Source organism: Macaca thibetana, chromosome 20 (assembly GCF_024542745.1).
Source record: "Macaca thibetana thibetana isolate TM-01 chromosome 20, ASM2454274v1, whole genome shotgun sequence".
In the NCBI taxonomy this organism is placed as follows: domain Eukaryota; kingdom Metazoa; phylum Chordata; class Mammalia; order Primates; family Cercopithecidae; genus Macaca; species Macaca thibetana.
In genome coordinates this window covers 16291431-16315331 of record NC_065597.1, presented here as the reverse complement: position 1 = coordinate 16315331, position 23901 = coordinate 16291431, and the positions used below count along the sequence as shown (strand labels likewise).

The 23901-nt window shown below is 36.8% G+C and overlaps 1 protein-coding gene across 3 annotated transcripts in view; it reads right to left on the bottom strand.

The window, feature by feature from the left end:
- HYDIN (HYDIN axonemal central pair apparatus protein) overlaps nt 1-23901 on the bottom strand; it is a 463051-nt gene that overhangs the window by 361778 nt on the left and 77372 nt on the right. For all 3 annotated transcript variants that reach the window (XM_050772650.1, XM_050772651.1, XM_050772652.1), the window contains 4 exons: nt 12059-12215; nt 10170-10295; nt 3708-3827; nt 321-455 (listed from right to left, as the gene is read on the bottom strand). In XM_050772650.1, the coding sequence (XP_050628607.1) occupies nt 321-455; nt 3708-3827; nt 10170-10295; nt 12059-12193 (516 nt within the window). In that variant the 5' untranslated portion in view covers nt 12194-12215. The remainder of the gene's footprint in view (nt 1-320; nt 456-3707; nt 3828-10169; nt 10296-12058; nt 12216-23901) is intronic.

Sequence of the window (23901 nt, the reverse complement as noted above, 5' to 3'; positions counted from 1 at the left end):
TACCATCACCATCTACACACACCACCACCGTCACCCACCACTACCCACCAACACTACTAATAGTAACAACACCAGTACCAACATCAATAACACCACCACTACCATCTACACCATCACCACCATCAATGGCAGCAATATCACCACCACCTATACTACCAACACCACCAACACTACCACCACTACCCACCACCACCACCACCCTCCAGCACTACCACCAATACCACCACCACCACCACCACCACCACCACCTCTGTAAATATTCAGAATTGAATTTCAATCTGCCAGTACAATGTCCAATTTCTTGCCAGTCCTGGTATTACCTTGTTCTCCTCCGGAGTAAAGAGGATTCGGAATATGGAAGGCACTCCAGGAGCCACTTTGTGACTAATATCTTTGGGGCTGATTACTTTAAAGTAAGGCGAACTTTCTTCCACAACCTTCACCAACCTTGGAATCTGCAGGGAAACATGATGATAAACACTGTGCGTGTGAAAAAGCAGAGAGTTAAACATAGACTGAAATCTCCATCAACTATTTACTAGACATGTGACCTTGGTCAGGGTTGAATTTCAGTTTTCTCAACTATACAAGGAGATGACAGTACTAATCTTTATCCCATAAAAAGTAAGCACGCACTACCTTTTAGTTTTAATTTTTATTAACATTATTGTTCTTACTTATTTTTATTATTATTGCAAGTCTTTATTCATTTTTAAATTAAATCATTTAAAATTGACTATCGACAGGGCGTGGTGGCTCATGCCTGTAATCCCAGCACTTTGGGAGGCCGAGGCGGGCAGATCCCGAGGTCAGGAGATCGAGACCATCCTGGTTAATACGGTGAAACCCCGTCTCTACTAAATATACAAAAAATTAGCTCGGTGTGGTAGCATGCGCCTGTAATCCCACCTACTGGGGAGGCTGCGGCAGGAGAATCACTTGAACCCAAGAGGCAGAGGTTGCAGTAAGCTGAGATTGGGCCACTGTACTCCAGCCTGGGAGGACAGAGCAAGACTGTCTCAAAAATAAATAAATAAATAAATAAATAAATAAAAATAAAAGTGACTATCTTCAAGGGCTAACTCCTTAATCAGCTCAAACGTCACCCACATAACAGAGTTAAGCTGGATTTCCCAACATTTGAGCATTTGAGAACTGCTCTGAGAGAAGAAGTCACACTTCCTGCACCCCTTCAATGGCCCATCTACAGCACATGACATGCCACCTCATCCTCACCATAACCTTTGAGCTTCATTATGACTCCCATGCTACAGACCCTTGCCCAAAGTGGTACAGCTTCACCAAGCAAAGGTGCTGCGAGTCAAGTCCCAGCCAAACTCCACCCCACCTCTCCATGGGATGGTCCTGAGTAAACACACCACAAAGCAAGAGCAAAGAGCATCAGGATATCCCCCAGCACAGCCTCAGAGCAGCTCCCAACAGCTCCATTCTTTTAAAGTCTAATTCTTCTGCTGGGATCTGAACCCAGATCAATCTGACTCTGGAGTATGGGTCCTTATCATTGTAACCCAATTAAAATAGTAAGTGTTCTGGTTCATTCTTATCCTTGTGTGTGAGAGATGGAGACACAAAAATAAGAACCTGACAGGCTCTATCTTTTGTACCCCACGACAGTGAGGAAGCAAATAAAAGGTAAACGGCACAGAAAGCATTTCTTGGGGCCCCAAATCTCTCCCCATGGTTCTTTATAAGAGTGTGAACTAAGGAAGCAGAAGAGCAGGGTTACATCAGCCACCTGGTATGAGGGTCCTGGAGTCACCAGAAGACAAGCCTGCCTCGCCTGGAGAGAACTGTCTGCTTGTTAGTAGCTGGACGTTCCTAGGATGGGACCCTCTTTCCATGTGGCCAGCACTCTGGCTGCATCTTATCAAGAGATGTTGTGTCATCCATGAGAACTGAGCATCTGGCAGACAAAACTCACACATGCCCATTACCCCGAGTTGCTATTAAACAACCACTGATGACCATTTCTTGTTTAAGGTCAGAGAGGGGTGACCAAAGGATGCTTTGGACTGTACCACTTTAGTAGCCTAAAAATATCTCAGCAAGAGTCAAAAGTAATATAGAAATGGAAAAAGGGAGTCAGAAGTGAGAACTGAAGTGCATGAAAAGACAGAGCCCTCCTGTCTGTGCAACGCACCTCTTCTGGAGGTCTAGGAACACAACCTTGTGCACCTCCGGTTCTTTTCCTTCTCTTTCACTTCTGCCCATGAGCTTCTCTTACTAACGCTACTGCAGAAAAAAATGAAACAGACTATTTTCTCCAGAGTCTGGCTTTGCTGTCACTAAGTCACCCCACTGATCTCTGCAAGGCATCACTGATTCCCTTAATGAGTGGCTGTACCAAATATAACTGCAAGTCTTCCCATTTGCTTTGGATTCTTGCATAGTCTTCACTTATTTTCCATTTTGTCTTATAAATAGAATTTTTTGTCTCCACATTCTTAGACCCCTGAGGTAATAAGGGGTCTAAGGGAATACCCCTAAGGCATATTCCTCCTTGTCTTTACGCCCAAATTTCCCATTTCTCCAATGCTTTCCTCCCCATCTTATTACTTTTCACACTCAAGTGTGCTTCATGCTGAACTTTCGCATTACTCTTTCTTTCATTATTGTTAAGTGTCAAGAAACTCTTCAGGCATCTAATATCTTTTCTTGAAAGAAACCCTAATTTATCTCTAAAGAAAAAGTCAGAAGGCTGAAAAAGAAATCTTCCGTTACAACCGCAAAGAGACAAGACAGACAGTGAGAGAAGCCTTCCAAAACTGACTGTAGACAAACTCTGAAGGCTATCTTCTGTAGAAAGGAGAAGACAGAAAAGAAGGAAAGGGACCTACATTTTTTAGAAGTGAAAAGAAGGGGTTTTAAAAGGTACAATTTGCAGAATATAAATGCATTGGAGAATATAAATACAAATGCTTGGCCAGGCGCGGTGGCTCACACCTATAATCCCAGCACTTTGGGAGACCGAGGTGGGTGGATCACCTGAGTTCAGGAGTTCGAGACCAGCCTGACCAACATGGAGAAACCCTGTCTCTACTAAAAATACAAAATTAGTTGGGTGTGGTGGTGCATGCCTGTATAGTCCCAGCTACTTGGGAGGCTGAGGCAGGAGAATCGCTTGAACCCGGGAGGTGGAGGTTGCAGTGAGCCGAGATCATGCCATTGCACTCCAGCCTGGGCAACAAGAGCAAAACTCTGTCTCAAAAAAATATATATATACACACACACACACACACACACACACACACACATACACATACATATATGATCAACAATTGCAGTTCTCAGGAGTAGAGTTTATATCTTGAATTGGGGAAATGGTGTCTCTAATGAAGACTACATAAGCATTAATAGTAATTTCCCTGTCTTAAGTAAAAACCTAGCCCAATTTGTCATACATGAGAACCCTGTGACATTCATCTGGTCAATCCTTTAATCAACGAAAGTTAGTGCACGTGTTGGGAGTTCACTACTTGTGAGGCACTGGTTAGGACTCAACATATAGCAACAAACAGATACAGCCTTGTCTTCATTAAGTTTACAATCAAAGAACATGTTTTCGTACTATTTTCCTAAATCTATCAAATTAAAGAACTTATCAAAGATCCCTCAAGATCCCACTTTACTATAACCCATTCTCATATATCCTGGAAGAGTTCACCTACCCCAGTGAACATACTCACTTTGTCATTGTTCCTCAAAATCAGTGGAACTTCATAGACTTCACAGGGAGTGTAGTTCTGAAATATAATTTCTGATGGAAAGGGCTGGAATAATGCCTGATCCAGGTCAATTCCTGAAAACTGCAATTGAAAGAGTAAATTATTGTTATAGTCATACATTGACAAAAATGACTGGGGAAGATAATACTACATAGATCTATGGATATTAAAACTAAACATGCAAAATATGCAAAAAGAAATCCATACCCAGGTACATCATTGTAAAAGCACTGAAAACACAGGACAAAAGAATGTGTAAAAGAAACTAGAGGGAAAAAAATAGAGTATTTAACTTTCAAGGAGCAAAAGCGCATGCCTACTTTTCAACGTAACACAAGTCAGAAGGCAGAGGAATAAAACGTTTTAAATTCTGAAAAAAAAAACTCTGCAGGCATAGTATTTTTTACCTGGGGAAAGTCCCTTCAAAAACAAAGTTTGAATAAACACATTTTCAGAGAAATAAAAATTGAAAAATGTTGTCACCAACTTCTAAAGAAAATACCAAAGGGTATTCTTTACGGAGATGAGAATTTCTCTTAGAAGTTCAGTGATGCAGGAAGGAAAGGAGAGTAATAAAGGGGTAAATATGTGGTTACCCTAAATGAATTCTCATCATACAAAATAATAATACAAATAACTAGCTTACTAATGGGATATGTGCACTGGTTGGGCACTGCACAAATTGGTCTTGCACCCCTCATTTCCTGTTTCTATTCTGATTTTCACAAAGTACTTGCTTTTTATTTGACCAACCACTGAGGAGCTAGGTTTGTAAAGCATGACATCATCAAAGTGTATAGTATCATCTAAAGCTGAAACTATGAATTACCCCAAGCTAGTAGCCTGTTTAGCATCCAATCGATTTTGGGTATTTCCAGGTTTCCCCTGAAAATTCAGACTATCTGATGATGCCCTGCGAGTTCACGGTTGCACCCTGGGGCACCTTGGCACACAGTTTGAAAACTGTAGCTGTAAGTATCCATCTTAATAAGTTAGAATAAATAGCAAAATAAATCCAAAGAAAGAAAAAAATTGACATGACAAAAACAAGAGAGGAAATTAATGAAATAAAAGTAACTATACTATAAAAACAACAAAGCAAACTTCAGGTCTTTAAAAAGATTAATAAAATTGACGAAATACCTAGTGAGTTTGATCAAGAAAATAAGACAGAAGGCACAAAGAACAAATACAAAGAATGGAAATGGGAATATTACAATAGAACCTGAACTCAGTAAAAAGATAATAAATAACTATTATGTCAATAAATGTGAAAATATAGGTAAAAATACAAACTCCTAGAAAAATACAATAAAAATGCATCAAAACTGGCACAAGAAGAAACAGAACACCTGAATAGCTCTAAAACTATTACAGAAATTAGATCTGTAAATAAAAACCTTTTACAGAGAAAACTCCAAACCCAGACAGCTTTATAAGAAAATTCTACCAAACATAAAAGAAACAACTCAAGTATTATAGAAACTGTCCCAAAGAAAAGAAAAACAAAAAATGAAATGTCTCCCAACTCATCTATAATGTTAACATAACCTCCTTTATATACCTGAGAAAGACACTAAGGGAAAAGAAAACTGTAGGCCAGTCTCATTCATAAACCATAGATAGATAGACAGATAGAAGAAACAAAGAAAGAGAGAGAGGAAAAAAAAATTTGCAAACTGAAACTAAAACTGGTACCAGCACTATATAAAAATGATAACACATCATGGCCAAGCTGGGTTCATCTCAGAAATTCAAGGTTGTTTTAGTACTAGAACTCAAACAAGAAGAAAGAAAACTATCATTTTCCCCAGGCAAAGTAATTGTTTATTTCGAAAATTCAAAATAACCTACAAATAAATCATTCTAATAATTCTCTTATTAGAATTAATAAGTGATTTATCAAGGTCACTGAGTACAAGGTCAACATACAAAAACAAATTCTATTTTTAGGTACTAGCAATGAACATTTAGGAAATGAAATTTATAAACAATGTTACTTAAAATACTATCCTAAAATGTAAAACACACAGAAATAAATCTAATGAAAGATGTGTAAGACCTTTGTCCAGAAACTAAAAACATTATCGAGAGAAATTAAGGAAGACCTAACTGAATGCAGGAATATACTATTTTCATGAATTAAAAGACTCAATATTTTCAGGATGTCAAATACTCCCCAAATTTATCTAAAAATTCAATGCAATATATTTTTAAAAATCCCAACAGATTTTTTTTGAAACAAAAAAGCTGATTGAATTTACATGGAAATGCAAAGGAACAAGAATAGACAAGATAACATTTGAAGAGCAAGATAGGAGGATTTGCTATATCATGTAGCACAACATGATAATTATATTATTACATATCATATACTGTTACTTACCACAGTAATAATAATGAGATGTTAGCACAAGATTTATCATAAAAATAAATGTACCAGATTAGAAAGCCTCCAAACCAATTATTAAATATATGGTCACTTGATTTATGACAAAGGTAACACAGGTAATCTACTTCTCACATCATAGGTTAGTTTTCTTGATTATATAAGTGGAATAATACAGTATATACTCTTTAATTTCTGGCTAATTAAATTTCTGCCATGAAGCAATCAGTCTTAACTACACCATTTCACCATAAGCTCAAAGAGCATAATGGAAAAAAAAAATCAAAGAGCACAAAGCAAATATTTAAGAATGTAAAGAAGTGAGCAGTTAGGAGAGATTAAAAATTCATGTCCTCATTCAATAAATATTGAGTTTCCAACATGTGCCACGTTCTTTTTTGTATGCTAAACATAGTGAATAAAGCAAGAAAAGCCCTAACCTCACGAAGTTGACATTCTTGAAGCTCAAGCGATCATCCAAAAAATATAGATATACAGAACATAAAGTCAGGTAGTGAAAAGGCTGTGTAAAAAAGCTAAAGCAGGACAAGGAGGTAGGGGACTGGCAGGTAGCTGCTCTTTTAGATATGCAGTCAAGAGAAGGCCTCTCTGAGATGACTTCTAAGTAGAGGTCTGAAGCAAGTCACGCTAAGATTTTAGAATAGCACTCCAGTTAGAAGGGAAAGCAAGTGCAAAGTCCTTCAGGTGGAAATTGTCTTTGAGTGTCTGAAGAGCAGCATAGGGGAAATGCAGTGAGAATGAGAGGGAGAAGAGTAGAAGGCAAAGAGGCTCACATCTGTAATCCCAGCACTTTGGGAGGCCGAGGCAGGCAGATCACGAGGTCAGGAGATCGAGACCATCCTGGCTAACACGGTGAAACCCCGTCTCTACTAAAAATACAAAAACAAAATTAGCCGAGTGTGGTGGCGGGCGCCTGTAATCCCAGCTACTCGGGAGGCTGAGGCAGGAGAATGGCGTGAACCCAAGAGGCGGAGCTTGTAGTGAGCCGAGATCGCGCCACTGCACTCTAGCCTGGGCGACAGAGTGAGACTCCGTCTCAAAACAAAACAACAACAACAACGATGACAACAACAACAACAAAAAAGAAAGCAAAGAGGTCCGTGAGGGAGGCAGGACTAGATGGTACAGGACCTTAGAGGTTATGGCACTGAGTTTAGATTTTATTATGTGAGTAATGGGACATCACTGGATGGTTTTGAACATGGAAGTAACATGTTCTGATTTACATTTTAAAAAATCACTCTTACTGCTTTGTGATAATGGGGGCGGGGGAGAACGAGATGGAAACAGGGAGGCAATTTTGATATTCTAGATAATGGTGGCTTAAACTGGAATGGTGGTGGAGAACATGGTGAGAAGTGGTATGATTAAAGATACATTTGTGAAGGCAGAATTTATAGCACTTATCACTGGATCATAAGATGTAAAAAGAAGAGAGGCATCAGGAATACAACTCCAAAGTGTTTGGTCTAGGAAAACAGATAAGTGGGGGTATGAAAAGCAGGAGGAAAGAGACAAAGAGGAAAGATCAGGCTTTTAGAGATGGAATGTAAAGTTACAATTAGATCTTAAATATATTAAGTTTGAGCTGCCAACCATACATTAAGCTGACTATATGATCTAGATTTCAGGGGATAGACAGTGGCAGGAGATACAGATATAAAAGTAATCATCAAAAAGTAGAATTTAAAGCCTTTTTTCCTAGAAGAGGTCACCTAAGGTGTGAGTCTAGAAGAGAAAGAAGTTCAAGTACCAAGTACTGGGAGCTCTAATATTTAGTGATCAGAAATGAGTGAATAATCCAACAAATAAAATAAGCAAAAATCAACCAGTGAAAAGTAGGAAGAAAATCAAATGAGTATGCCAGGTCAGATATAAGTGAATAAAAGGGTACAAAAAAGAGATGCTCACTGTATCAAATGCTATGAGACAACATGGAAGCAATATGTTCTGATTTACATTTTGAAAATTACTTTTACTGCTTTGTGATAACGGGGGCAGAGGGAGAATGAGATGGAAACAGGAAGGCCATGTCAGTATTCTACATAATGGTGGCTTAAACTGGAATGGTGGTGGAGGAAGTGGTGAGAAGTGGGATGATGAAAGAGGTCTGTTGAACCAGGTCTGGTCTGGTCAAAAATGAAGCATAAAAGAAATATATACATAACTCAAAGTAAGGGACACAGAGGATAGCCTAATGAATGTAATGACAATGCAATGGAAACGAACAGAAAGTTAAAAATGAATAAGAGAGGAAATGCAAGCTTTAGAAGAAGGGCAGACAAAGAAGGTCCAACATATTCATAATTGAAAAATGATATGAAAAAATACTTGATAATTCAAGAAAAACTTTCTAAAAATAAAATAAAGGCCCACAGTACCTCAGGAAAAATGTAGTGGTATCCTAATACTGAACTTTAAATAATAACAATCAATCTTTGGGCACATGAGCTCAAAGATTAACTTATAGGGGGAAAAATCAAGCTGGCTTCTGACTTCTACATACCATTATTTAAAGTCAGAAAGTCATGGGAAAAATGCCTGCAAAACTGTTATGACAATTTGTGGCCCAAGAATTTCATAAGTAACAAATCTGCAGTTCAGTATAAAGGCAAGACACAAATATTATAAAACACAAAAAACAAAGAAATACAGTCATCATAAGCTCTTATTGAAGAAATTAGTAGATGACTGTCACCCATCTAAGAGATAAATGATTAAATTTCAGAATATAAATTAAAAATAACCAACTAAATTAAAGAGGAGAGGAGAGAAAGTGTAATGTAAAGTATCTGATTGCCTCATCCTTTATAGCAGAGTCAAAACCCATTAAAATACATACACTAGTAGTACACATGAAAAACTCCGCATAGCCTGATATGTGTTATGCTTTCAAAAAAGAGGAAATGGCCCTTAATTAGAAGAAATGTCTTGGAAAAGACCACGTTCCCTCCCCTCAAATTTGGAGGGTGGTTGTGGGGAGCAGACAAAGCAATAAAAAGTTAGCAATGCTCAGAACAGTGAAGTTTATGCAAATCCTAGACAAGGGAAGCAATGGTGTAGCAGTAAGAGCAGACAAGCCTCATTCATTCTTCATGAGGAACATAACATTGAAAAACTCTCAGGAATTTTCAGAGGAAAATTCTGCAGAACTCTTTGAGAAGAGGTTAATCTCCTCAGCAGCCTAACTATTGGAGGTTCATACCATAATTTGTGAATTAAAAGTAAAAGATTTTAAAAAGTAAAGACAAGACACATTAAAGTAAAAAAAAAAGTAAAGATACATTTCTGCCTTCACAAATGTATCTTTAATCATACCACTTCTCACCATGTTCTCCACCACCATTCCAGTTTAAGCCACCATTAAAATTGTTAAATTAATTAACAGTTTAGTTAATTAACTTAATTAAAATTTAATTAATTTAATTTGTTTTTAATTTAATAAATTAATTTAAAAACAGGAAACCAGAACTTTTATAATCATATGCTCCTAAAGCCTGGAATGTATGGTTTATATTCGAATATAGAAACATGATAAAATCGCTATTCTTTGGAGACTAAAAGTATACGTCTGTTATTGGAAATGAGCCAGAACAGACAACGAATGCCTACTTTAATTAAAAATTCCAACTCCTTCTTTTCTAGTGGACAGCTCAGATAAGGAGAGATTATTTGTTACACTAAGATAATAACTTAATTGGGCTTGACTAATAAAATTCTTAGAGTTACTCCTACCCTGTATAAACTATGGTGTCAAATAGTATTCAGAAATAGCTAAGAAAGAAGTGTGACTAGTCAAAAGTCATTTTAAAAGAGGTTTGCACTTATTTATTGCAGTCTTCACCATACCAAATCAAAGATATGAAGATATTCAGAGGCAGAAAAGGAGGACTGAAAACAAACCCAATAAAGGATTAGGTAGCCAGGAAACAAATTTTACTTAGTTATTGTTCTGGAATTTTTGTGTTGTGCCAGGGCCCACTTTATATGCAAGTATGACAGAGAGCAGCTACCTTCTGATGTGTTGTTTCCCCCATATCTAAGAGTTCGATGATCTGTGGTCGGCACATCAAACGTGTTTTTGCCAGTCTCTGCTCAGTGGTGAGGGACATTTCCTTCAGGAACTCTGAGGGTGTAAGCTAGGATGTAAAACAATAAGAACCAAAGATTTATAAGTGGTTGTACTGAAAAAGTATTTTCATAAGTACCAGTAATTAATAATTTGTGTTTGCAGCTTTCAGGATAATTCTGGAATGCCACTAAGTTCCCTTATAAAATATTTAAAATAAGTAAATTATATAAGAGAAGTACCCATCCACTTTTGAGGTCTTTGCACAGTAACTGAAAATGACATGTGGTTGCTGTTTCCTTATGATTCTAAAGGAATCACACCAAAGAACCTGAGAGAAAAAAGTCAAGAAATTGCACAGGAACATGTCCAAAGAGCTTAACATTTATGCTCAGAAGAGGCATCTGTGCATAAAACTCTCAGTTTGTAAAGTCACTCAAGGGCTTCAAAAATCAGGAGTTTGAAATACTTCCGTTTCTCAACTAACATTACAATATGCAAACAAAGCTTTTGGGTGTTTAACTATGATATGATGTTAGAGAGAAATCTTATAAAATTGCAAAGATCTAGGAAGTATGACTACATCACTTAGGAATGAGTTTGAACTTTAGAGACATCACAAGAGCACATTTAGACCTCACTTTGAAAGAGCTCTGAGCTAATCAGCAGATCCCACAGTCACATTCACACACCTCAGTAAGAAGACAAAATGCTTTTACCCTTTCCAATGTTGTGAGAAAAAAAAAGTAATCCAGCATTTAAATAAAACGAACCCAACAAGGGATTAGTTACCCAGAACCAATGATAGTTATTGTGGTTCTAGAATGTTCCTGCTTTATATGCAGGGAAATTATGATCATTGGCAGCTACATAATGCTTAAGTATATGCCAAGACTTTTTAAAAACATTTGAGGGTATATAACTTAGCTGATTTATGTTGCCTTGGGTTAAATACAATGTCTTTTACGAATGCTTATTTTTCTACAAATTTTATTGCTGTGATTGAATCCATTTAAATGAAGGTATATTTCTAATACAGCTTTCAACTTGGTTAAGTTCTTTTTGATTGGAACCCAGGTAAGGATAATAAAATGTTAAGAGGTATCAGCTATATTGTGATTTAAATTAAAACAATTAGGTCTTACAAGCAAAATGCCAGGAGTTTCTTTAAATATGTACCAACAACCACCATAAAAGAGAATAATGATTGATTTTATTTCTCTAATTGGAATGCAACTTAAGATTGGTTTTTAAAATGTAGTGAATACTATCCCTGGCACTATACATTTTTACTAATATTTTCTATAGCATGTGGTTCATAATTAAATTATCACCAATCATAAATAATTAAAGCTATAAATATGTTTTATTTTAAAGAATAGGAAAAATACATATTTTTCTTAAATACCACTTAGTCATTGTAATGCTCTGTGTTCTATAAATATACAAACAAAAATTACTCTTGACAATCAGTAGGCAGTAAATAATTAGGTTGAATCCTATGAAATTCTGATATTTGACTGTTTTTGAACTAAACAAATGACGGTTTGTCATGGTGCTACCTAATATTTAGAAAATCTTAAGAGTTCATTTGTAAAGTCTCACTTCAACTGATTAAGCAAATCAAGCCTCTACTTTGAAGTATGTATGCAATTTCAAAACTTCTCAGACTTTAAAAGGTACCTACACTCTGCAGAAAGCTACCATTATAACTAAATTGATATTAATCAGTCAGTAATTCTGTTTGGCATTCTGAGAATGCCAAATAGCAATTGTCATTCTCCTAAGGAGATTGCATTAAGTATTTTACATATTAATTCCCTGATACACTACCATTCGGTTTACTTCTTCTTCTGTAACCACCTTTGGATTCAGGGGTGGCAAAACCTTGCTTTGAAATCCTTTGAACATATTGACCAATCCCATCTGAACAGCCCCCATGGACTCCTCAAGTCTTCTACTTGTCATTTTTAGTAATTTTTTTTCTCACCTAAGAGTGAAAAAAAAAAAAAGTCTTAGAACAAATACAGTTAATTCCTGAATACAGGTCACAATTTTTTTTTTTTTTTTTTTTTTTTTTAGACAGAGTCTCGCTCTGTCGCCCAGGCTGGAGTGCAGTGGCCGGATCTCAGCTCACTGCAAGCTCCGCCTCCCGGGTTTACGCCATTCTCCTGCCTCAGCCTCCCGAGTAGCTGGGACTACAGGCACCCGCCACCTTGCCCAGCTAGTTTTTTGTATTTTTTTTTTTTTAGTAGAGACGGGGTTTCACCGTTTTAGCCAGGATGATCTCGATCTCCTGACCTCGTGATCCGCCCGCATACAGGAAAGTTTAGAAAATACTGATCTTCCAAAATCCAAATGCTTGGAACAAATATCTTAACAAAGGATTCTATTCCATGTGACTTGATTTATCCTCCTCCCAAGATCTAGAATCCATTTTAGACAAAATAAGGGATTCTAGACTAAGCTCAGGAAGACATGGGAATACGAGTTATTTCTACATTTTGCCCCTTTTATCTTCCCAATGAGAAAAACAAACGCTGCCCAATTAAACATACTAAATAGTTTGATAATTTATCTACATATTTGAAAGCTCTCTCTTATGAGAATCAACGCTTCAAACAGAATAAACACAAGGTCACAGGCCTTCACAGCTGGACAGAGTTCAAAATAGCATGACATAAGATGGGGAAAGGAAATTTCTGGGAAAAGTTTTAAAGCTTATAGTCATAAATAAGCCAGTGAATAGCCACCCAATATCTCTGAATCAAAGAAATATGGCATCTCCCTTTTGCATATTCTTGTTCAGACTTCTGGCAGAACACTTGCAACTTCAGAAAACCATCTATGACTAGGTAGGGATTTCTATTTTTATTAATAGCAGGCTAGGTTATCCAATCATTGTGCTAAAAATTAGAACTAACTATAAATTCTTGATAAAATATCAAATTAAAAACCCTAAAACCATTAAAAAAAAAAAAAAAAAAAAAAAAAAAAAAAACCTCACAAGACAGTAAGGAAGTACCAGACCAAGACATAAGAGGAAGAGCTGTATAAAGGAAAGTAGATTTGAAGGAAAATATAATAAGGCACACTGAAATAAACCAGTAAAACACCAAAGGAAATTAATATGAAATTTTAAAAAAGGAAAAAGAGGTCATTATGGCAGAAAGCCTCTAAGATGGCAATTGGTGAAACAGAAGACAGTCAAAGAAGATCCAACATGCTATAATTGGAGCTCATTAAGAAGAAAATAAAGTAATGGAATGAAACTAATATTGCCCTACCTTTGGACAAGCTGGTAAGAAAACTCAGGTGTTCCCTCCTCTGGTACCAGTGGAAAGTTCAAACAACACAAGGTCTAGACTGCAGAAGAACTATTATTATAGCCCCACCCTTAACCACAATAAAAGCCAAACCAGTATCTTTTCCCTATTCTCAAGTTATTTATTTTTTTAAAATATTTCTTCCCAACAAGAGGATTTCTATTTTTTCCCCACACCCAGGTTTTTGCTATGTTGACCAGGCTGGTCTTGAACACCTAAGCTCAAGCAATCCTCCAACCTAGGCCTCCTAAGCAGCTGGCACTACTGGAATCAAGCTATTTTTGAACCTGTTTAGGAGCCTGCCCTGCTCTCACAGAAAGCCTCCTTATGTGAACCATAACCTTTTCATATCTTCTAGGTGCATGAGTGGCATCACCAATTTTGACATTCAAGACAAATTTTGGTTGGGGAGCCCATTCTGTCAGAGCTGGGTGGTGACAACAACAGTAGCAATAAAAAAGCATAGATTGTGATCTTGATTTTAAGATAGATTTTTTTTAAAATCATTAACAAGACAAAGAAGAATATTTTAGAGTGCGAAACACCATAATTCAAAATGATGATGCAACAATTATTATCTATGCACCAAAATAGCATAGAAACCATCCATATAAAGCAGAAATTATGGGAGATGCAAGGAAAAACAAATGCACAAATATTAGGAGATTTTAATAAACTACTCTCAGTAAGACCTGTTAGGTGGACAAAAACATAAGTAAGACCATAAAATATTTTAATGACATAACACGTTGAATAGGTATCAAACACTACATCCTAATAACAGAAAATATGCCTCCTCATCAGCAAATGGAATGGTCACAAAAATTTGGTTATATATTAAAAATATAATACCAAAGAAAATACCAGTGGTTCTGAATGCAGAAATATTACAAACAACAGTCTGATCATAATACAACAAAACTAGAAACTTAAAAACAAAACAAAGAAACAGGAAGGTCCATTCTCCTGGAAATTTTAAAGCCTTCTATTAAAGGACAACATAAAGTAAAAATCCATGAAAGGAAGAAACTACATTATCATTTTTGATTATACGATTACAGTTACAAAGAGCTAAAAATATGGTGTTATAAAATATCTAGCAAAGTTACATATGCAGGTACATCTGACTCAGCAATCCCTATTCTAGGAATCTATCCAAATGCTACACTAGCTAAAATATGAAACAATACATAAACCAATAAGAGTGGTTACCTACAGGAGGAGTAAAGGAACAGGGTAGAGGAGACAGGAATGAAAGAGAGATTTCTCTGAATGCACTTCACTATATAGTGCTGATTTTCAACCATGTAAGTGTTTTACATATCAAAAATGAAAAAAGAAACGTGAAAGGAAAATCAATTCTTAAAAAAAAAAAAAAAAACCTGAAACAAATGAACCTTGCTGTATATCCAGCTGGTGCCATAACCACAGAGAGAAAACAATTATTCCAACCAACCTTAAAATACAATATTTTTGGTCGGGTGCGGTGGCTCACGCCTGTAATCTCAGCACTTTGGGAGGCCGAGGCAGGTGGATCATGAGGTCAGGAGATCAAGACCATCCTGGCTAACACAGTGAAACCCGGTCTCTACTAAAAATACAAAAAATTAGCCAGGCGTGGTGGTGGCAGGCGCCTGTAGTCCCAGCTACTCATAAGGTTGAGGCAGGAGAATCACTTGAACCTGAGAAGTGGAGGTTGCAGTGAGCCAAGATCGTGCCACTGCACCGAAGCCTGGGTGACACAGTAAGACTCCGCCTCAAAAATATATACATATTTTGACTGTATTCTTAATGAGATATGCTGTCAAAATACAGAGAAAAGCAGAGAAATCTTATTTATCCAGTAGTCTTGCTGTTGGTCATGATATTAGTAATAATATTTTTAAAACAAGTAAGTAGCTACATCAATATAGTTAGGAACCAAGCATTTCAGTATCTTTAAAAGTATAAACCAAGAAAAGTTTTTATATTAAGAAACCCTATAATCTTAACATTTGAATTGAAAATAAATACAAGCTTGTGATGATTTTCTCTTTTTAAATAACCTGCCCACTGAAAAAGCCCATAAGCAACGAAAGTCCAGTGGCAATGACAGTGCTGAGACCTAGATTGTGGTCTCCAAGCACCATTTCCCACTAAAAGGAATCACAACTCCTTGGAGAAATGGGTAATTTGAGGACAAGGGTACAAAATGTATACAGTGAACTTGGCAGCACATTGCCTCATACCATAAAACAAGAACGTTATCAAGAGCTACCAGGGTTGCCAGGGATCCAGAGCAACTTGAAAGCATTCCCATTAACCAAAGATGAGACAATTTGAGCATCAAAAAAAAAAAAAAAGTCGGCAATGGATTCGTTTTTTTAAATCTGAATTTAAATGATACTTTAAAAAAATAATTGGTCAACTTTGGAAGTTGCTAAAGCAACAAACTAATTACTTTGGAAATACTAAAAGGAAAGAATCAACCATTTATTCTGCACTATTTCTGTATAAATTACATTGTAGGTTAACCAAATAGTTGATGAAAGAAAATTACTCTTTATAAAAGAATTCCAACTAATAAATGCAGAAAAATGACAGAAAAATAATCACCATTTTGCAACCCCTAATGAAATGAAGGATTATCAGTGCTAAAATAATTAGGTAAGATGTTGCTGAAGAACCTGATAATGGTTCAATCAGGCTGACAACACCTGAGTCCTCTAAATTAATCCTAACACTAAAAGAGTGAAACACAGGCATTACGTGCCTCCTGATGTGACGTAGTACACAGCACCACCTATGTAGTACTATGGACACAAATCGAAACCTAAATCTAACTAAGCCTCTGACCTACCAGCCCAACTGCAAGAGATAGAGGGAAAGGAAGAACATGCATGCTCTGTAAGAATACAATTAATCTAAATCCAGGATGTGAAAAATGTTATAGGAAAATGACTCAGCTTATTCATAATAAACATAGCATGAAAGAGAGAGGAAGAGGAGGAGAGAAGGGTGAGAAGGAGAAAAGAAGGGAAGGAGAGAGAGAGGTTATGAATTAAAATACAAGAATAGACCTTGTTTGGATTATGATTTTAAAAACTGAATAATGGATGATATAAAATAATTACTATTCATCAGATTAAACATTTTTGTTTTCAATTCATTAACTAATACGCCTATCAAACGATAGCCATTCCAAAAACTTAGTGGTGCTATTGTTATTGTTGTTATTATTTGCTAAGTATGTTAATAAACATAAAATGGTTTTAAAAATCAGTTTGTTTTGTTGGGAAGGATAATAGTACTATGGGTCTGATTTTTTGTAAAAGTTATTATCTGATATTTAATGAATTATTTACAGGTAAAAATAAATCTTGTCTGATATACTTTAAAATACTACAGGAAAAAATGTGTGTGTTTGCGTTCACCTCGGTAACAAACCGGCGTATCCTGGACATGCACCCCAGAACTTAAAAAAACATAGAAAAATGAAAAAAATCTACATGAAAACACATCAGTTTTAATACCTACATAATATTCTATCATATCAGTCAACCGTAATCAATGTACGTGTTTTCCTAATATTCAATACTTAGATCATTTATATTTTTTACTCATTAAATATTTGTGATAACAAATAAATGTGTGTGTCTGTATGCATGTATAGGACAGATTAAATAAGAATAGAGGAATGTTGGGAATTGTTGAAGCCAGATTTTACTATTATCTCTAATTTTTGCATGTTTTAAAATTTTCACAATGAAAAATATTAATATACTAGATCCATTTTCAAAACTGGCAAAGGACTTCCACTACTGATAAAATAGAGCAGACATATTTTTACTTATTCCTTCCATTAAAAATAGCTAAAAATTATAGGCATTTTATACATATAATAAGCAAAATAAGACTGAAAGTTTCCAAAAAGAATGCAGACTAGCTAGGGACCTCAGATCCAAGGAATAACAGACTGATGAGTTCCCTCAGTTTTCTTTTGCTTCATTTACCCCAGACTTTGTATTGGATGAGCCAACAGTTTGGAAAGGCCAACAAATATGACAAAAGAAGTTCCCAAAAATTCATGCTCTCTCTAGAAAAAAAAAAAAAAAAGAAGAAGAGAAAAAGAACCTCCCAGCAAGACAGAAAACTATTACTTTATTCCACAAAGTAATATATAGAAAACTATATATTACTCGACAATAAAAAGCAATGAACCATTGATACACACAATAACTTGGATGCATCTCGAGCAAAAACAGAGACAAAGCCAATCTCAAAAGGTCATTTATATAACATGTGATTTCATTTATATAACAGTCCCAAAATGATACAATTATAGAGATGAAGAGCAAATTAAAATTAGTGGTTGCTGGGGGTTAGGGATGGTGAGGAGGTGATTATAAAGGGATAGCACCAAGGAGATGTTTATGGTGATGGAACAGACACATAAAGAAGAAATAAAATGACAAAGTCTTGAGGCGTTGGGGTAAAAAAAAGAAAATTGGCTAGTAGGAAATTTTTTACTTCCTATAAGCTATGAGCTCATTTCTATATTACTGAATCCGATAAAGAAATTTTCTGTATTTGATTGTGGTATTGGCTAAACAAATCTACACCTGTGATAAATTGACATAGACCTACACACACACATTGAACCAATGACAATTTTCTGCTTTTGGTATTGTACTAGTTACACAAGACATAATCATTGGAGGAAATGGGAAGTCAAGGGTATGAAAGACCTCTCTGTACTTTCCTTGCAACTTTTTGTGTATCTATAACTATTTCAATATTTTTAATTTTTCAAGAAAAAAGAAAGACTGGCAAAACTTTGTTGACGAGGATGTTTAAGGTGGACACTCTCATATGCTATAGGTAGAATGTAAATCAGTAACCTCCTTTGGGCAATTTTTAAAAACCGTGCATATCCTTTGATGCATAGATATCATGGCAAGAATTTATCCCAAATATGAAAAGTTGTATTCACAAGCTTTGTTGTAAATTTAAACTGGCCATTCTAATTGAACAGAATGTCCTCCTTTTATCAAACCAAAATATAGGTATCTTGTTAAAATCTGATGACCAAGGTATTTTTTTAATCAAAACTCACTTATTTCTTAAGTACTTTAAAGCATGTGGCCACTTTCCTTTTGTACCTGATCACTAACCATATGTTGCAATTTCAGCCTGTAGTAGTTAGATGATGCTTTTGCAGCCCTGTATCAAGGATTAAGGTATTTTCCCTAAAACTGTGCTCATGCTTGCTCCTTCTGACTACAATGTCCTTCCACATCTGTACAGATTCCTCTCTGATTCAAATGTAATTTCCTTATTAAAGCAATTTCTGATTCTAAATGTCCTTATTAAAGCAATTTCTGATTCTATCAGCTGAGAGCGATTGTTCAGCCTCTTTGACCTTCTAGTTGCTTACTTTTTGTTACCCTTTATAGTACCTACTTGGCAGTTATATATGTGCTTATTCTAATCTTAATAGACTTTATAAGCTCCTCGAGGTAGAGACCGTAAGGCATAGTGACTTGTCTATAATGGATGTATGTGAATATCTACTGAATAATCTACCAGCAGGCTAGACAGAGTCAACAGTCAGGAGTAGGGGTAAAAAATTATTTGAAAATGAGTCACCTAGTCCACTGCTCCAATATCTAACAAAGAACTGAATCGATGCAAGTGGGTCACATGCCTTCGTGTCTCTGGAATGCCTTGGGTCATGCATTAATCCATGGGTCAGCTGAACACCCTGCTTTTAAAGACCTTGCTCAGGTCAAGATATAGTAAAAGTGTCCATGAACCAAAGAATTTTTTAGCTAAAAAGGTCTGGATAACAAAGTACTTACTTTCAAAAATTTTTATTTTTAATTTTTGTGGGTACATAGTAGGTGTCTGTATTTCTGGGGTACTTGAGATATCTTGATATAGGCATGCAATATGCAATAATCATATCAGGGTAAATGGGGTATCCACCACCTCAAGCATTTATCCTTTGTGTTACAAACAATCCAATTATACTCTTTTTGTTATTTTTAAAAATACAATGAAATGATTATTGTTGACTCTAGTCACCCTGTTGGCAAAGCACCTACTTTTCATAGGACATTTACTGTACCAGTGAGACATATCTCAAAAACTTCAGTTTCCATCTAGAATAAATTTTTATTTTTTAAAGTTAATTTCACAAACTCCTAGAATTATATTTTCATTAAATAGCCATTCTATTCCTCTGCACCCCTTCTCCCCTATGTAAGCACATACACACTCCTTGTTCTGCCTCTTCCTCTATTTCTCATAATCTCAATTTGTCATCTCTCAAGTCAGTAGTACAAGAATCTTCCTCAACCCTCCTGCTCCCTCACCCCCTCCCCATCAGTCATGAAGTGCTATCCAATTGGATTCGTGAACATCTCTAAGCCCTTATATATTTTCCAAGACTAGTACAATAGTATCCCAACTGGGCTGCAGACCTCTAGTCTTCACATTCTTACCCCTCAAAATCTTTAAAATATGTAAATGTCCTATTCTACTCCCCCTTCACCCCACTTCCTATAGAATAAAGTCCATCCTTCTCAAATGACACAGAAGGTTCATTTCCTATCTGGCAGGAGGAGGAGACATACTGTTCAACCATGCTGCTCCATGGCGGCTCCTGCCACTCAGCTTTACACCTGCTTCCCTGCCTTCACCTCTTCCATCTACTGACAACTTCACACTCACTCACTGATGATTCTGCCAGCTGGATCACACTGCTCTTTGCCTCTCAACTCTTGCTACAGTCCCGGGTGACTGCAGCAACTATGTAGCTAAAAACCCAATCAAGACACTTTCACCTCCATTACACTTCAATCTGCGTTCCCACAGATACCCTCTAGACCTCATCATTGCCAGATGCTGCTCTCTATCTAAATATAATCTTTAGTTCAAATAGCCCACTCTCAAAGATTTATGGGTAACAAGAAATTATTGCATCCAAGACATATTAGGAGAAGAAAAGCAAGTTTCAGAACAGTATATATGGTATGATTTCATTTCTGAAACAATACTAAGGACTAATGGGTGGAAAAATACTGAAGAAGATATCCCAAACTATTAAAAATACATTTAAAGCAATACAATCATAACAAACTATAAGAATCATAAGGGACTTTTACTTCCTAAGTGGATTTGATATTTCTAAAGTGTTTAAAGTTTTTACAGAAAACATATGCTACTTTTTACATTTAAAAATAATAAACACTGTGATGAGAGGTGGAGAGGGCACCCCTCTCTATATACATGATACTGAGCTGCCACTTTCCAGCGCGCTCTCTCTCTCTCTCTTCCACTATATATGGCTTCAGCCTCCTCATGCCCTTTCATCTCCTGGCCCCTCTTTGGCTCACTCAACCATCTCATGTCTACTCTCTTCCCTCTTCAGCCTAGATCTCATAGTCAGTTTTGTCACCATGTCCAAGCAATATTGTCAACATCGTGATTCCAAGTCTTGCTGTCATAGCCAGCAAAACCCTTACACTGGTCAATCCAGCTGTTCCAGTTCTCTACTACACCCAGGCTGTTATGACTGCAATAGAAAACCACACAACAGCCTAGACTCACAACCTTGCAAATTCAGCGTCTGCAGCCTCTGCTGGGCCCCTCAGACCACCTCATCTGTTTCCTTTACCAGCCTTCTTCCCCGCAGCTATTTCTCTTCCTGCCATTCTAGAGGGTTTATCTCACTTGAATTTCTTCTGAGTTCCAGCTCCATTGACCCAACTGCCTACAAGATGCTTCTACTTAGTGTGTCCACAGGTACCGCAAGCTCAGCATGTTCCCCCAGCTCTGCTTTCTCCTATATTCCCTCTGTGAATGAAGTATCATTCACACAATTGTCCATATCCCAAGTACAGGCATCACCTATGACTTCTGTTTCCTCAAACTAACCATAAAATAACATATTTGTGGACCACTTCCTATGTGCCTGACAATGTTCCAAGCATTATATATTTTAGTTACTTTAATCCCCACAGCAACCTTAGATAAAGGTATTATTACCCTTCCCATATCACAGATAAGGAAACTGAGGCACAGAGGAGGTAAGTAACCTGCCCCAGTTCACACAGTAGCAAAGCATAGAGCCCAGAATAGAACCAGTCATTGTGGTCCCAGAGTCTGCGCTTTTGATCATGACATAATTCTGCTCTTACCTTGCTTGTGAATCTACCTCCTTAGTATCTCACAAATTCACTACTCCTTTCCATCCCTGCTGCCCCTCCTTTGTTAATGTCACTGTCACATCTTGCCTGGATGACTGCAACAGCTTAACTGACCTACCCAACTCCAGATCATGCCTCTCCCATACCCTAGTCATTCTCCATGCTGCAGCCACAGTGACCTTCCCAAAGGGAAAATTTGGTCATGCCATTTCCCTGCCTAAAATCCTTTAGTCCAGAACACTCTCCACACTCCTTAGCATGCCGTTCATCCCTGGAACTTGCCCGTCTTGCACTTGATGCCCAGCCAGCAGTTCAGAAAGTGTCCTGTGCTCACACACCACAGACTCACACATAACACCAGGAATGCCTTTCTTGCTCTCCCACCCCATGGCAGCTAATTCCTATTTGTCTTTCCAGATTCAGCTGTCACCTCTTTCAGAAAGCTGCGAATGACTCCCAAGGCTGCCCCCTCCTTATGATCTTGCAGGTCCTCGTGCTCACTCCTATCATGGTTATTGATCCATCTCTCTCCTGCCTGGACTCTTAAGTTTTTTGAGGACAGGAACTTTGTCTTTTTCATCACAGTATTCCCAGCACCCTGTACAGGGCCTCATACACATACTAATCTAATAAATATGGTTAATTAATTAATCCATCCATCAAAATGACTTTTCCCAAATCCCCAAATGTGCCAGCCTATTTCACACCTCTAACAGCCTCATCCTTTCCTCTCACATCCTGACCTCCATCTGTCTAGCAAACTTCTGTTCATCCTATAAAACCCATCTCAAGAATCTGCAGAAGGAAGGCTTTCTCTAGTGCGCTCAAGGAGTGCTATAACTCTGTCCTTTGCATATGCCCTTCTAATTAAATGCATCGAATACACTGCATTGTAATTATTTGCTTACAAGCCTGTTTCTACCTCCAGAATGTAAGCTTCTTGCCTGTAGGGATCATGTGTAATTGGCACATACAAGAAGCTCAGTAAATAATTGTTGAATGAATATTAAATTGCATTTATTAAAAGAGAATTTTCACTAGGCCAAAACATTTCTCAGAGGAACTATTTCGCTCATTTGGTTTGTTTTTCTTAATTTAAAATGTCAACCTTTGGCTCCTTCCAATGTTTCTACTTAACAGAGTCCAGGTTAAGTAAGAGTTCAGTATCTGTGATGTAATGTCTTCTTTCAGAGAATATTAAAAAGAAAAGTTAGAAAAATATATTCTCAGCTAACTCTCAAGAAGGAGAACCAGATAGAATAGGGTTTGCCATTAAAGCTCTGTCTTTATAGATTTGCACCACTGAATTCTAAAAAATTAAAAAAAGAAGAAATGTTTTGGAGTAGACATCCTTAAGCACAAAATTCCTTTTCTGTAGGGAATTGAGTTCTGTTCACTTCTAGGAACACACAAGGGAGCTGAGTCTAAAAGAGTTCAAATTTAGAGTAGATTGCAGCCTGGTAAAGCAGAATTTCATAATGTGTGTTATTAAATTAGTGAATGCCTCCAGATGCTGCAGGGATGTGTACATGTGACATTAATAACTATCATGATCACCATAATCATACCCTCACCCCCATCTCTATCATCTCTCTTTGCTTTTTCTTTATCCTAAATGTCTCAAAAAACTCATTTCCTATACTTTTTTTTCCTGCCATCTTCTATTCCCAAGCCCCTCCCTTCTTTGCAGAAAAGCCAAGCAAAAAAAATTTTTGCTCCCAGTTAAATCTTTGAACAAGTTAAAATTCTTTCTACCCAGTACACAGCATGTAAAATGTAAACAAATCTTAAAGAACTTAAACGTCAAACACTGCCTTTTCTATTTACACATGCATTACAGTAGCCCAGATCCTTTAACACATTTAAATAAATACAAACATTGCTTGATAAAAATGTTTTCCCCCAGTTTAAAAAAATAACAAACCTGCATGTTGTGCACAAGTACTTAAAGTATAATTTAAAATAATAATAATAATAATAATTTTGGGGTCAGGTGCGGAGGCTCACGCCTGTAATCCCAACACTTTGGGAGGCCGAGGCAGATGGATCATGAGGTCAGGAGATCGAGACCATCGTGGCCAACATGGTGAAACCCCATCTCTACTAAAAATACAAAAATTAGCTGGGCATGGTGGCGCATGCCTGTAATCCCAGCTAC